This window comes from Geotrypetes seraphini, chromosome 6, assembly GCF_902459505.1.
Source record: "Geotrypetes seraphini chromosome 6, aGeoSer1.1, whole genome shotgun sequence".
In the NCBI taxonomy this organism is placed as follows: domain Eukaryota; kingdom Metazoa; phylum Chordata; class Amphibia; order Gymnophiona; family Dermophiidae; genus Geotrypetes; species Geotrypetes seraphini.
The window spans coordinates 207,174,948-207,188,101 of record NC_047089.1 but is presented as its reverse complement, the minus strand read 5'-3'; the positions used below and the strand labels follow the sequence as shown (position 1 = coordinate 207,188,101).

Sequence of the window (13,154 nt, the reverse complement as noted above, 5' to 3'; positions counted from 1 at the left end):
TACATCAGAAGTTATTTTTAGTGTTTTTTTTAACACGGTACAAAAACATTACAATAGTAAATCATTCTGATCATCTGTCTATCTTCCCAGCGACACTTCCATTAAACAGTACCAGTTCACTCAAACTGAGGGAAGGTCCAATGCGGCCCTATAAGATATGTTCCGTCCCGTACGCTATGTTTGAGTTGGGCCTCTTTGCTTCAGGTGCCAGCAGTAGAAGAGGCTCATCTGACTTGTACTTGTAATGCTACCTTTTATTATTTAGCTCCTATCTGGTGAAATAATCTTCCCCAAGAGTTAAGGGAAGAATCGCCTGCAGTTTGGTTTAGAAAACATTTGATAGCTTATTACGAGTACTTTCGGTTGGCTTTCGGGAACAAACTGGATTAGATGGTCAGAGTGATGCATGATGAAAGTTGTGAAGGCAGAGAATGCGTATATTGGAATTTTAAGGTATGTATTTTGGGGGTTTTATTTATGTAGTTCCTTTTTGGGGTTTTACTGTTTTTATTATGTAAACCGCAGAATGAGTTTGGCCTTAAATGGAGTATATCTTGTGTAATAAACTGTAAATTATAGATATTTTTTTTAAGTGTAATACTGAATAGCACTAGTTTGCTATTCAATTGCTTCCTCATTTTCATTTATAAGTTCTCTTATACTAAAGTGCACTAAAAATAAGTTATTAATCCATATATCAAAGACAGATTGTTCACCCTCTCCAAAGAGAGGGCAATTTCTAAAGTTGAAAGGGGATAGATTCCGTACAAACGTAAGGAAGTTCTTCTTCACCCAGAGAGTGGTAGAAAACTGGAACGCTCTTCCGGAGTGTGCTATAGGGGAAAACACCCTCAAGGGATTCAAGACAAAGTTGGACAAGTTCCTGCTAAACTGGAACGTACGCAGGTGAGGCTGGACTCATTTAGAGCACTGGTCTTTGACCTGAGGGCTGCCGTGTAAGCGGACTACTGGGCATGATGGACCACTGGTCTAACCCAGCAGCCGCATTTCTTATGTTCTTAGGAGTTAATGAGCAGGTGAGGAAATATTTATCTGGGATATTATAGGTACAGGCTGTAGGTAGGGGATAACAGAGATGACCTCTTGAGGATTCTTCCAGCCTTGGGATTCAATAACATAACTAGAAATATAGAGGCAGGCACAGGTTACTGGGAAACATACAGTATATCTTGTTCATAGTTATGAAGTACTGGAGAAATTTTCAAATGAGCCCATGGATTGTTCACCAGATTTCAAGAGGAAAATGCGTGCATATTTTCCCTTCAAAGTTTTGGTTTTGCTGCAAAGCACTCCGATTTTCTGCTTCTGGTATGGGTAAATCTTTCATCGGAAATAATGCGTATTAATGAAAATACAATCCAAGCGCATTATTTTGTGATCCCATCCAAATGCAATTAAACCTATGCATGGTATTATTTTAGGTGGTTTGGAGAAGAGCAGCTTTCAGGCCATGAGTTTATAGTATGGATGTCTTGGAGCATTTAGCGCTCCAGGCTGCGGTAGAAACCTCTACTGAGGCTTAGTAAAAGAGGGGGGGTGGGGATAGAATCTGGGGTATATGGGTAAATGTTCATTTATCCATGGCTTTGAAAATTTTCTACTAACAATGAGAGGAGGGGTTGGAGCTTGGATCAACAGGCAGCATAGAACTTGTCTGTGCTTTCATCACTTATCTGTACTGACCCTCTTACAATGCCACTTTAATTCTGTCCTGTTGGTAAAGCTATGTGGTACATTTATTTATTTAAAAATTTATATACTGTATACAACTATGTGGTTTATATATTACATGCATATTATCCTGCACTCCCTACGATCACCACACTTGTATCACAAACATAACTGAACGAACAGTTTTATCATCCCTCACATAGTAGAAGTCATATACAAGCATGTCATATACAAGAAGTCATATACAAGCATGATCAGGTCAAGTTTCAACAATTAGAAATGCAAAAGAACATTAAATATTAAGTTCCTATCAGAATATTCCAGAGAAGGTGTGCGTGGCTTAACGCGAGCACGGATGGAGGTGTGATCGTGAAGCTCCTCACCATCCAGGCAATGAAATAAAAAAAAAATTATTTTTCCTTCAAAATAATTATATAGAAAATATATATATAAAAAGCTGAACAAAAGATACAAGATAAAATCCTAAATTGCGGCATTTAAAGAGAGGTATGTGCTGACAAGAGTCGGGAAATAACTCCCTATACAGCACTGCATCGGGAAAGCAGAGAGCCGTTTGTGTTGGCGGTTACATAAAATTAAATACAGCGCTGAAGTATATGTTTATATTCCGATCAGATATAACAAAAAACTGATAAGAGTCGGGAAAGCAGTCTGTGTTTTCGGAGGTTTTAAGAGGCTTGAAAGCAGTGCTGAGACTACGAGATGAACGTGAACTGAAAAAAAAAAAAAAGCTGATAAGAGTCGGGAAGCAGAGAGCTGTCTGTGTTTTCGGCGATTTCAAGAGACTGCGAGTTGTATGTTTGATTGAGAAAATGTAAAGAAAGGTTGTGTTCTGACAAGATATAACTAAAAAAAAAAAAAAAAAGCCGAATTACTATAGTTGAAGCGTGATACATGCTGATAAGAGTCGGGAAGGCAGAGAACCGTTTGTACTGGCGGTTTATTGAAGTTTGAATGCAGCGCTGAAACCGCGAAGTAGATGTGATTAAACAGTTTGGCGAAATTGTGAAAAAAATAGGAAAAAGTTTATATTCTGAACAAATATAACTGAAACAGAAAAAAAGCTGGTAAGAGTCAGGAAAGCTGAGTGCTGTCTGTGTTTTCAACGGATTCAAGAGACTTGAAAGCAGTACTGATACTGCGAGATGAATGTGAAAGACTATATAATCTGATTGGGAAATTGTGAAGAAAGATTGTGTTCAGATCAGATATAACCAAAAAAAAAAAAAAAAAAATTGAATTACTACAGTTGAAGTGAGAAAAGTGCAGACAAGAAACGGGAAGGCAGAGAACCATTTGTATCTTTGGTAGTTTCATTAAACTTGAATACAGCGCTGAAAACGCGAAGTACAAGTGAGAGATCAAACAGTTTGATTGGAAAAATTGTGAAAGAATTTTGTATTCTGACCAGCTATATTGAAACCAAAAAAAAAAGGAAAAAGATTATTCTTTGATAAAAAAAAGGGGATTAAAAAAAAAAAAAAATTTAAGAAAGAGGAATACTTGCATTTTCTCTCAATAATTAAGTGCTGAAGCACTGAAGACAAATAAATATCAGCTTACTAAAATAAATACTGAATTGAATATTAATTTCCTCTGACAAAGCTGCGATTGGGCTTGTGAGAGAGGAGACAGAGAAAAGGTTCAACGGAACTTTAAAAAACTGGAACAGTAAGACATTGAGGAAATTGAGAGACGCTGAGAAAAAAACAGAAGAAAATTGCTTAAAGTTGGTCAAAATAGGAAAAATAACTCTAAAAAAGTGTTGCTCTCCTCAATCAGGGCTGCGATTGGGCTTGTGAGAGGAGAAAAAAAGAGTTCCCCTACTTCAATGAAAAAGTGAAAGTGAGAAAAGAATTTTCAAACTGACATAGGTAAAGGAAAAAGAAAAGAGCTTAAAAAGAAAAATATCTACTTCAAAAGATAGAACAAAATCTTGGAAGAAAAGAGATTAAAAACCTAAGAATACCAAATCTAAAAGACTAAATACAAGAAATAAGAATAACAAAGAAAAAGAAAACAACAACATGACAAGTACCAGACAAAACAAAAATGAGGCTGGTACATCTGCAAAAAGACAGAAACAAGAACAAATAACACCAAGCAAAATACCACTTCCTATCGAAGAGTCAGACACATTAAGCAAAGCTGAAGTCATGGAAGAATTAAAACAAATCAAACAAATGCTTAAAGAAACTATAACTAATATGTCTGAAATGAAAGAAGAAATTTTAAATATACATAGACAAATGGAAGTTAACAACAAAAGAACAACTGAACTAGAATCAAAAATGGAAAATATAGAATGTGAATCAAAAAGATGTAAAAACGACAGCCTGGAATTAAATAAATTAAAAGATCAACTGGAGGATTACGAGAATAGAGGAAGAAGAAAGAACATCAAACTCTTTGGAATACAAGAAAATCTAGAGGGAAAAAATACTATCCTTTTCCTTGAAAATTTAATTCCAAAAATTCTACAATTAGACTTGAAACAACCAATTGAAATTGAAAGGGCGCATAGAATCCCAACAAAAAATCTAGAAAATAAAAACAGACCAAGACCAATCATTTTCAAAATGTTGAGATACCAACAAGCACTAGAGATACTAAATGCTGCAAAAAAAGATAAAAACTTAAATTATAAAGGATCAAGATTATGGTTTTTACCAGACTTCGCCAAAAACACAGCAACTAAAAGGAAAAAACTACTAGACATGAGACCTCTACTCAAAGAAAAAGGATTTAAATATGGTCTATACTACCCGGCGAAAATGAGAGTGTCATCTGGAGACAAGTCCTTATATTTTGAGGATCCCGAAAAACTAAAAGAGTTTTTCTCTAAACCAGAACCTATGATATATTAACATAATATATTAAGATGGTTTTGAAGACTCTATGAAAAATTAGAAAATATAACATATCGAAATATTTGAAGAAATGGAGGAAAACAATACAAAGAAAAGACAATAATAATTATATGAAAGAAAGAACAGAATATAGGAAAATTATTAAATAATACACTGCATATATGTTTAAAATAATTATATGTTGAAATCATAATACTAAGGAAATACAAATTAACATATTGTTAAATGGAAAATGATACATTAATAAAATGTTATGGAAAATGATTAAATATACATAAAAGATCAATATAGATAGATAGAAGGGAAATTTGTTTAAACAATTGAATATTGATTGCCTGGAATGGGGAGAATGTTAGGATTACAGTTCCAATGTGTATCCTTAAGCAGCCAATATATTGGGTGGGAAAGGGAGGAATAAGGAGAATATTTATTAGAATAATTAAGGGAGATACATTAGGGTTAAATATGTGCGTCATGAAGAAAATTTTTTGGATATTAAATATGAAAGAGGAGAGGAAGAATAAGATAATGAAAAGTATTAAAATATATAATGTCTTTTAAAATATATTCTATTAATGTCAATGGCCTGAATCACGTAATTAAAAGGAAAAAAATATTAACATTTTTAAAAAAACAAAATGCAGATATTTACTGTCTGCAAGAGACCCATCTTAATATGAAGGAATCACAGAAATTATCAGGTGGATGGATAAAAGAATGTTTTTTTGCTCCAGCAGTGGGCAAAAAAGCAGGAGTTGCAATCCTTATAAACAAAAAATGTATGGCCAATATAAAGGTAAAAAATTCAGATCCACATGGTAGATGGATACATATCGATATAGGTATGGGAAATGATACCCTGACGTTATTTAATATATATGCCCCTAATTCGAATCAATCAGAATTTTTCAAAAAGCTACAAAATATGTTATTACCACTGGCTGCCTCTAATTTAGTGGTGGCTGGAGATTTTAATGCTGTAATGGATCCATTATTGGATAAAAAACCAGGTAAAAATATTAAATCTTTAGGTCTAGATAATTTAGTTCGATCATGTGATTTGAAAGATATATGGCGTATTCTTCATTTTAATGATCAGGAGTATTCATTTTGTTCACAGGTTCATAAATCATTTTCAAGAATAGATTATATTTTTGTTTCAACAAATAAAGTGCAACAAGTGATTAAAGCCTCCATTGATCCTATTATTATTTCGGATCATGCGGGAATATGGATAGAATTACAATTAGATCAATTAGAAAATAATAGACCTCTTTGGAGATTTGATAATGCATTGCTTGTGGATGACAAATTTTTGGAAAATTTTAAAACACAAATTAATGAATTTTTTCAAATAAATTTAGTGGAAGATACATCTATAGAGAATGTATGGGATGCATTTAAAGCAACTATGAGGGGTAATATCATATCATATTCAGCTTTTATTAGGAAACAAATTAAAAAACAATATATAGAATTAGAAAAAGAAATAAAAATATTAGAAGCTAAATTGATAAGTAAATGGGAATATGAAGTTTTGCAAGCTCTTTTGAAAGTAAAAGGTAAATATAATGAATTAACTTCAAAAATGATAAGAAAAGATTTGTTTTCCAAACAAACGATGTATTATGGAAATTCTAATAAGGCGGGAAAATTATTAGCAAATTATCTTAAGACAAAAAAAAGGAGAACTAATATTAATGGAATAAAAGATGATAATGGTATAATAACAAATCAAACAAATATAATATTAAAACAATTTTTAAATTTTTATAAGGATCTATATTCTTCCGAACCTTATTTGGAGAAACAAAAAGATGGAAAAAAATTTTTAGATTTAATAAATGGACCTAAGATTCCTGATCATATAAAACGAAGTTTAGAAGAACCTATATCATTAAAAGAATTAGAAACAGCATTGAGATCTCTTAGAGTTGGATCCGCTCCAGGTGGTGATGGTTACACAGTAGAATTTTATAAAACATTTCAAAATATCCTCTCCCCACATTTATTAAAATTATATCAGACACAACTTATAAAAGGTAATATAAAAGGTACTATGGCTGAATCAATAATAATTGTTTTGCCTAAGCCAAATAAAGATCCTACTTTGGTTTCAAACTACAGGCCTATATCTTTGATAAACGTTGATAATAAACTTTTGGCGAAAATTTTGGCTTTGAGATTAGCCAAAGCTCTCCCACATATTATAGATATGCATCAAACGGGTTTCGTTGCTAAAAGACATTCCTCCAATAACTCTAGACTATTATTTCACATGCTAAACTTGTCAAAAAAAATGGATGAACCGGCATTTACAGTTTCATTAGATGCTGAGAAAGCATTTGATAGGGTAGAATGGAATTTTATGTATCAGGCTTTAGAATGGTTTGGTATAGGTTCTGGATTTATACAAATGGTAAAAACATTGTATAGCTTCCCGATTGCAAGATTAAATATTAATAATAAGATATCTGATGGTTTTCAATTGCAAAGGGGAGTTAGACAAGGTTGTCCTTTATCTCCTTTGTTATTTGATGTTGTATTAGAACCCTTATTGTTAGCAATACAGCAAACGAGGGAGATACAAGGAATTCCATATTCAGATATGGAATATAAAATTTCGGCTTATGCTGATGATATTTTGCTTTATTTGAGAAATCCAGAGTCTACCTTATCTTCTTTATTGGAATTAATTGATAAGTTTGGCAAATTTTCAGGTTATAAAATTAATTGGAATAAATCTGAAATTATACCCTTGAATGTTTACTGTGTAAAAGGATTATTTGATATTTTTCCATTCATATGGAAAGAAGAAGGATTTAAATATCTAGGCATTCAAGTTAAAAAAACAATTGAAGATACTGTAAAAGAAAATGAAAAATATGTATTAAAAAAAGTAACGGAGTTATGTGAACAATGGAACCCATTACATATATCTTGGTGGGGCAGAGTTCAAACTATTAAAATGATGATGTTGCCTGTGGTTTGCTACCAAATGAGTATGATACCTATTTATTTTCAGGGGTCCTTTTATAAGAAGCTTAATAGAATTTTAACAAAATTTCTTTGGCTTGGTAAAACACCTAGAATAGCTTTAGTAACCTTACAAAAATCAATTAAGGAGGGAGGGGTAAATTTTCCAAATTTCTATAGGTACCATCAAGCCTATATTCTACGTCAGGGTATGTATTGGATCCTCCCAGAACTTATAGATAATGCACCAGATTGGTTATATTTGGAATGGCGCCTTATGTTTCCCCTAAATTTAGTTCATTTACCAAGTATTAATATACCTAAAAGATACAGAGAAAATAAAATAATAATGGATACTTGGAAAACATTGAGATTTATTGATAAATTAACACCCATCCCAATATATAAATCAACTAATCAATCCATATGGATAAACTCCAAGATCAAAGTAGGCGGAGCTCAAATCCTTTGGAAGAACTGGATTATTGCAGGAATCAGATCTCTAGATGATATTATTTCAGAAGGTAAACTGCTGGATTTTTCACAATTGCAACATAGATTTGGTCTTAATAAAACACAAAGTTTTAAATGGTTGCAATTGAAGCAGGCCATTCAGGTTGGGTTCCCTGAATGGAAATCATTAAACAATCAATATAGTTTAAAGTTCTTATGCTTTAAAGCAGACTTCCTAGGACATCAAGCCGCATTGTGGTATAAATTAATATCTGGATATTTGAATAAAAAACCAAAAAATGGTCTAAGAGACATTTGGAGCATTGAGATTGGACATCAAATTAATGCATCTCAATGGCCACTAATTTGGTCTTGGAGAATGGGATGTACAGTGTCAGCGTCTATGAGACAAACATGGTTCTTTTTATTACATAGAGCTTTTTGGACCCCTACTCGTTTACAAAAACTAGACAGTTCTAAGTCTAATAGATGCTGGCACTGTAATCTAGAACCAGGGACATTAGATCATTTATTATATCATTGTCCTTATATTAAAATTTTTTGGAATTCAATTTGGCCACAAATTAATAAATTAATGGAAAATCATATTGCAATATCATATGATACAATTTTATTTGGAACAATGATGAGAAAAAAAAGTCAAATTTCACCAGAAAATAATAAACTTTTATTAATTATGACAGGGGTTGCCATTCAACATATAACTAATAATTGGAAAAATTACAACAACCTAAACTACACATTTTGGTGGAATACAATATGCCATGTTTTTAAAATGGAAAGAACAATAGCAGTACAAAAGGGGACATATAATAAATTTATAAAAATATGGGGGCCATTGACAAAATACTGCAATGATTAAATAATAGAATACTTTTTCTTCTTTTCTTCTTTTAGAGATTTTCTTTTTTTTTTATGACACACATATAGGGGGGATAAGGAAAACAATTTATATATAATATATTATAATATATGATACAAAATGTAACAAATGATTAAAAAATAATAGAAGGGTGGGGGGAGGGAAATTTATCCAGAATATATTGTAGTAGATATAAATATGTTATTGAATAATTATCAATTGTATTCCAATATGTTGTATACTTTTATAAAATTTGAAAATATTATATTAAGGCAATAAAAGGGTGGGGGGAGGGTGAAGGGGAAAATCAAATTCAGACATACATTGTGTTAGATATAAAAGTGATACCATGCATATATCAAATGTATTTTATTATTATGTACACTTTTTGTAAAATTTGAAAATAAAAATATAATGGAAAAAAAAAAAAGAATATTCCAGAGAATTATATCTGTAAATTAGAAAGGCATTAGCATAGGAATGCATTAACGGATACATGATAACAAAACTGCTGAAGTTATACCATATTTTTCGTTCTATAAGACGCACCCGTCCATTAGACGCAACCCCTGGTAGATGAGGAAAAACCAAGGAAAAAAAATTTCCTCCTCTACCGGGGGGTGTGTCTTGTGGTCTGGTGCGTCTGGTGCTGGGAAGCACGATGCAGCCCGCCTACAGCCCAGAGCACGAAGCCGCTTGCAGACAAAGCAGCCCACCCACAGCCCAAAGCCGCCCGCAGCCCATCTCCTGGTACCTTTTTAAAGTTGTAGTGGTCCAGCGCGCTCTCCTGCAGGACAGATGGCTTTGGTAGCAGAGCGGCGCAACACAGGAGCACGACCTTTGCGCTTCTTGCCTGGTCCCGCACCACTCATCGAGAACTGACATCAGCCAATCACTAAGCGGCACAGGATCAGGCAGGAAGTGCAAAGGTCATGCTCCTGCGTTGCGATGCTCTGCTCCAAAGCCAGCCATCCAGCAGGAGAGCATGATGGACCACCACAGCTTTAAAAAGGTACTGGGGGGGAAGGTGTATTCACTCCATAAGACGCATCCACTTTTCCACCCCCTTTTTGGGGGTGGAAAAAGTGTGTTTTATGGAGCAAAAAATACAGGAAATCAAAGGATGATATTACAACATGGATATCATCTTGAATGGAGTTCTTTTCTAAATTGTTTTGTAATATATATTGTAAACCGCTTGGATCCTTTTTTGGCTATTATGCGGTATATAAAGTTTTTAATAAACATAAACATACTTTTGTATTTTGTTTTGTTTTGATTTTGAACAAAATTATTATGTTATAACTTTTTGTGGCTGTTATTTTTTTCTATTTCTGTTTTTCCTTTATATATTTTTTTTTACTGTAAACTCTTAGCTGGCCATCTGATAGCTGACATATCAAACAATAATAAACTTGAATTCACTGTGCATGTGAGTCCCTGTTTACTCATTCTAATTTAAATATGCATTTTCAGATGATTTGGAAGAAGAGTATGATGACGTCACCGTGAAAATGATCTTTGCCATTGTCCAAGCAGTTGGGTTCTTCAACTCCTTCAACAATCCAGTGGTATATACCTTTATGAACGAGAATTTCAAGAAGAGCTTTGCGGCCATTCTCTTGTGCAAATTTTGGAATGCTGAGCAGCCTGAAAAATGGGAGAGCCAGCAGTCTGGGCGACCAAAATTTGGACCGTCAAATCATGTAAAAAGGAAGGAAGGCAGAGGTTTACACGGACACTTAAGTGCAGAAAACCTGGAGTTGAGACTCTGTGACCCATTACCAGCAGCAAAACTGGAATCCGTTCATTCATCAACAGTAGCCATTTACCCTATGGTGAACACCCATAAAGACAGGCTTCCCAATGGACAGACGGCATGAAAACCACTTATTTAAAAAGCCTGTTTTTCACAGAACAGAGAGATTAATTTTGCACTAAAGTATTAATTTTCCTTCAGTGTTGGTTGAACCTCGAGGGTTGCCACTGGGATTTGTTTTCATACATTCATTGTAATGGCTTTACTTTTGGGCATTTTGACTTTTCTGTCAATTCTTGACAGCTTCCAGATGCCCTTTTATATTGTTCATCCTGCTGATGTTCAATTGATGTGCATGAAAATGAGGAATTGTCTGGCCTTGGAAATGGATGCTTTTGAAATTCTCTGCATTCAATTTTTTTAAATTCAATATAACTTTTTCAATGTGACAGATCAGTTATTTCCAGTTTTACAAACTCAGAATGCATTTTGGCCACTGTAGTCATTGGTGTCAGGTGAAAAGCGCGCCGGGACAAAGGCGTGCCCAGACAATTGAGCACAGCGCGGAGGCGCACACCGCTCAAAATTAATGTTTTTAGGGCTCCGACGGGGGTGTGTGGGGGGGACCCCCCCCACTTTACTTAATAGACATCGCGCTGCGTTGTGGGGGTGTTGTGGGGGGTGTGGGGGGTTGTAACCCCCCCCACACATTTTACTGAAAACTTAACTTTTTCCCTGTTTTTAGGGAAAAAGTTAAGTTTACAGTAAAATGTGGAGGGTTACAATCCCCCAAACCCCCCATAACGCCGGCGCGATGTCTATTAAGTAAAGTGGGGGGGGGTTCCCCAACAAAAACCCCCGGCGGAGCTCCTAAAAACAGTAATTTTGAGCGGCGCGCGCCTCCACGCTGCGCTCAATTGTCTGGGCGCGCCTTTATCTTTCGCGCCGTTGTCTATGAACCGTAGTCATTAGGCAGAAGTATTTGAAACTAGAAACTTTTGTTGAGTGGGAGGAGTCACGGTTTGACCTCTCAGGCTAATGCAATCACGCAGTTTAATGATGAAAAACCACAGCTCAATCATAGCTATCCAACTGCCTTCCCATCATAACATCAAACATCACTTGGCACTTGAAGTTCTTTTCTTAGACTCCCAATAAAAGATTATGGAGCACTTAAATAGAAAGTTGATAAACAAAAAGGTACCCTAAGAAGCCCTTTTACAAAAATCTGGGTAGGACTTTCCTGCATTAGAGCTCCCTAAACCCAGATTTACCAAGGCATATATTTTAGTCTTTTATTTTTTTGTAGATCATAGATTAATGCTCACATTAGCGCATAAAAAAAACCAAAGAGGGTGGCAAACCATACTAAAAAAAACCCCCAAAAAGGGTGGCAAACCATACAAATGTCCAGACAGAAACGTAAAAAAGTGGAAAAAAACTACAAATGCCAAGACGGAACCAGGAATAAAATAAAAACTTAATGAAAACTTTAATAAAATACAAAAAAGTAGAGCATTATAGTTCAGATGTCTCAGTGCAACTTGTTTTTTTTCCTGCTCACGATTCTATAAGATTGAACATGAGCAGTCACTAACGGTATGAGCAGTATTTAACGGGACTCCTGAGTAGAGAATAACATGGGGATACATTTTTCCCCGTCCTGTCCCTGCGGACTCTGTCCATGCCCCTGCCCAATTCCTGCAAGCTCTGTCCTCATCTGTACATGCCTCAAACTCTTTAAAATCATAAGTGTTTGAGGCTTATGCAGTTAAGGCAGAACTTACAGGAATGGGGCAGGGACAGCGACAAAACTCATGGGGACAGGACGGGGAAATTAAGTTCCTGCGGGGACAGGGACAAATTTGTCCCAGCATCAAAGCAATGAGATCTATTTCTCAGTCAAATCAATTAGATGTTTTGATATGTTATCAACTATATGATACAAATTACACAGTTCTTTTATGAATTGTAGAAGGGATGTCAAATCTAAGTCTATATCAGCTCCATCTAACTTTGGAAATGACTGCCATTTCAAATCTCTCTCGACACTAACAGCTTTTGAAAGTTGGTGTATTTTGAAGATATAAAGCTAGGAATATTCATCTTGGGTGATAGTTTTAATCTCCTTGTGGAGAACAGGTGAAAATATAACACTCATTTCACTACAGGCTTCATGCACGTATTAAGAGACACATAAGTAGATGCCTGAGAATTTGGTTGTACTTGAACATAGAAGAGGGCTGGTTTGATGGCTCAGTTCAACTGCTGTGCACTGTTATACAAGGGGCCTGGATTAGATTCCTGGTCACAACCTCTGATAGAGGGGGAATGGAGAGTCATAATCATCATGTATCACTGCCCAATGGCAACATATACCCCCAAATTCTATAAATGGCCCCCAAGATAAGCATGCAATTGGGCAAATAGTTACAAAATGTAAAAATTTCAAGAGTAAATACTGTTTGCGTTTTAGGCGTCATCTGAGATTCTCAACTTA

At 34.8% G+C, this 13,154-nt stretch overlaps 1 protein-coding gene across 1 annotated transcript in view; it reads left to right on the top strand.

Moving 5' to 3' along the window:
- The window catches only part of QRFPR (pyroglutamylated RFamide peptide receptor), a 108,976-nt gene extending 97,797 nt beyond the window's left edge, over window positions 1-11,179 (top strand). The window contains exon 6 of the mRNA XM_033947373.1: window positions 10,372-11,179. Within this exon, the coding sequence (XP_033803264.1) occupies window positions 10,372-10,778 (407 nt within the window). The 3' untranslated portion in view covers window positions 10,779-11,179. The remainder of the gene's footprint in view (window positions 1-10,371) is intronic.
- The last annotated feature ends 1,975 nt before the right edge of the window (window positions 11,180-13,154 follow it).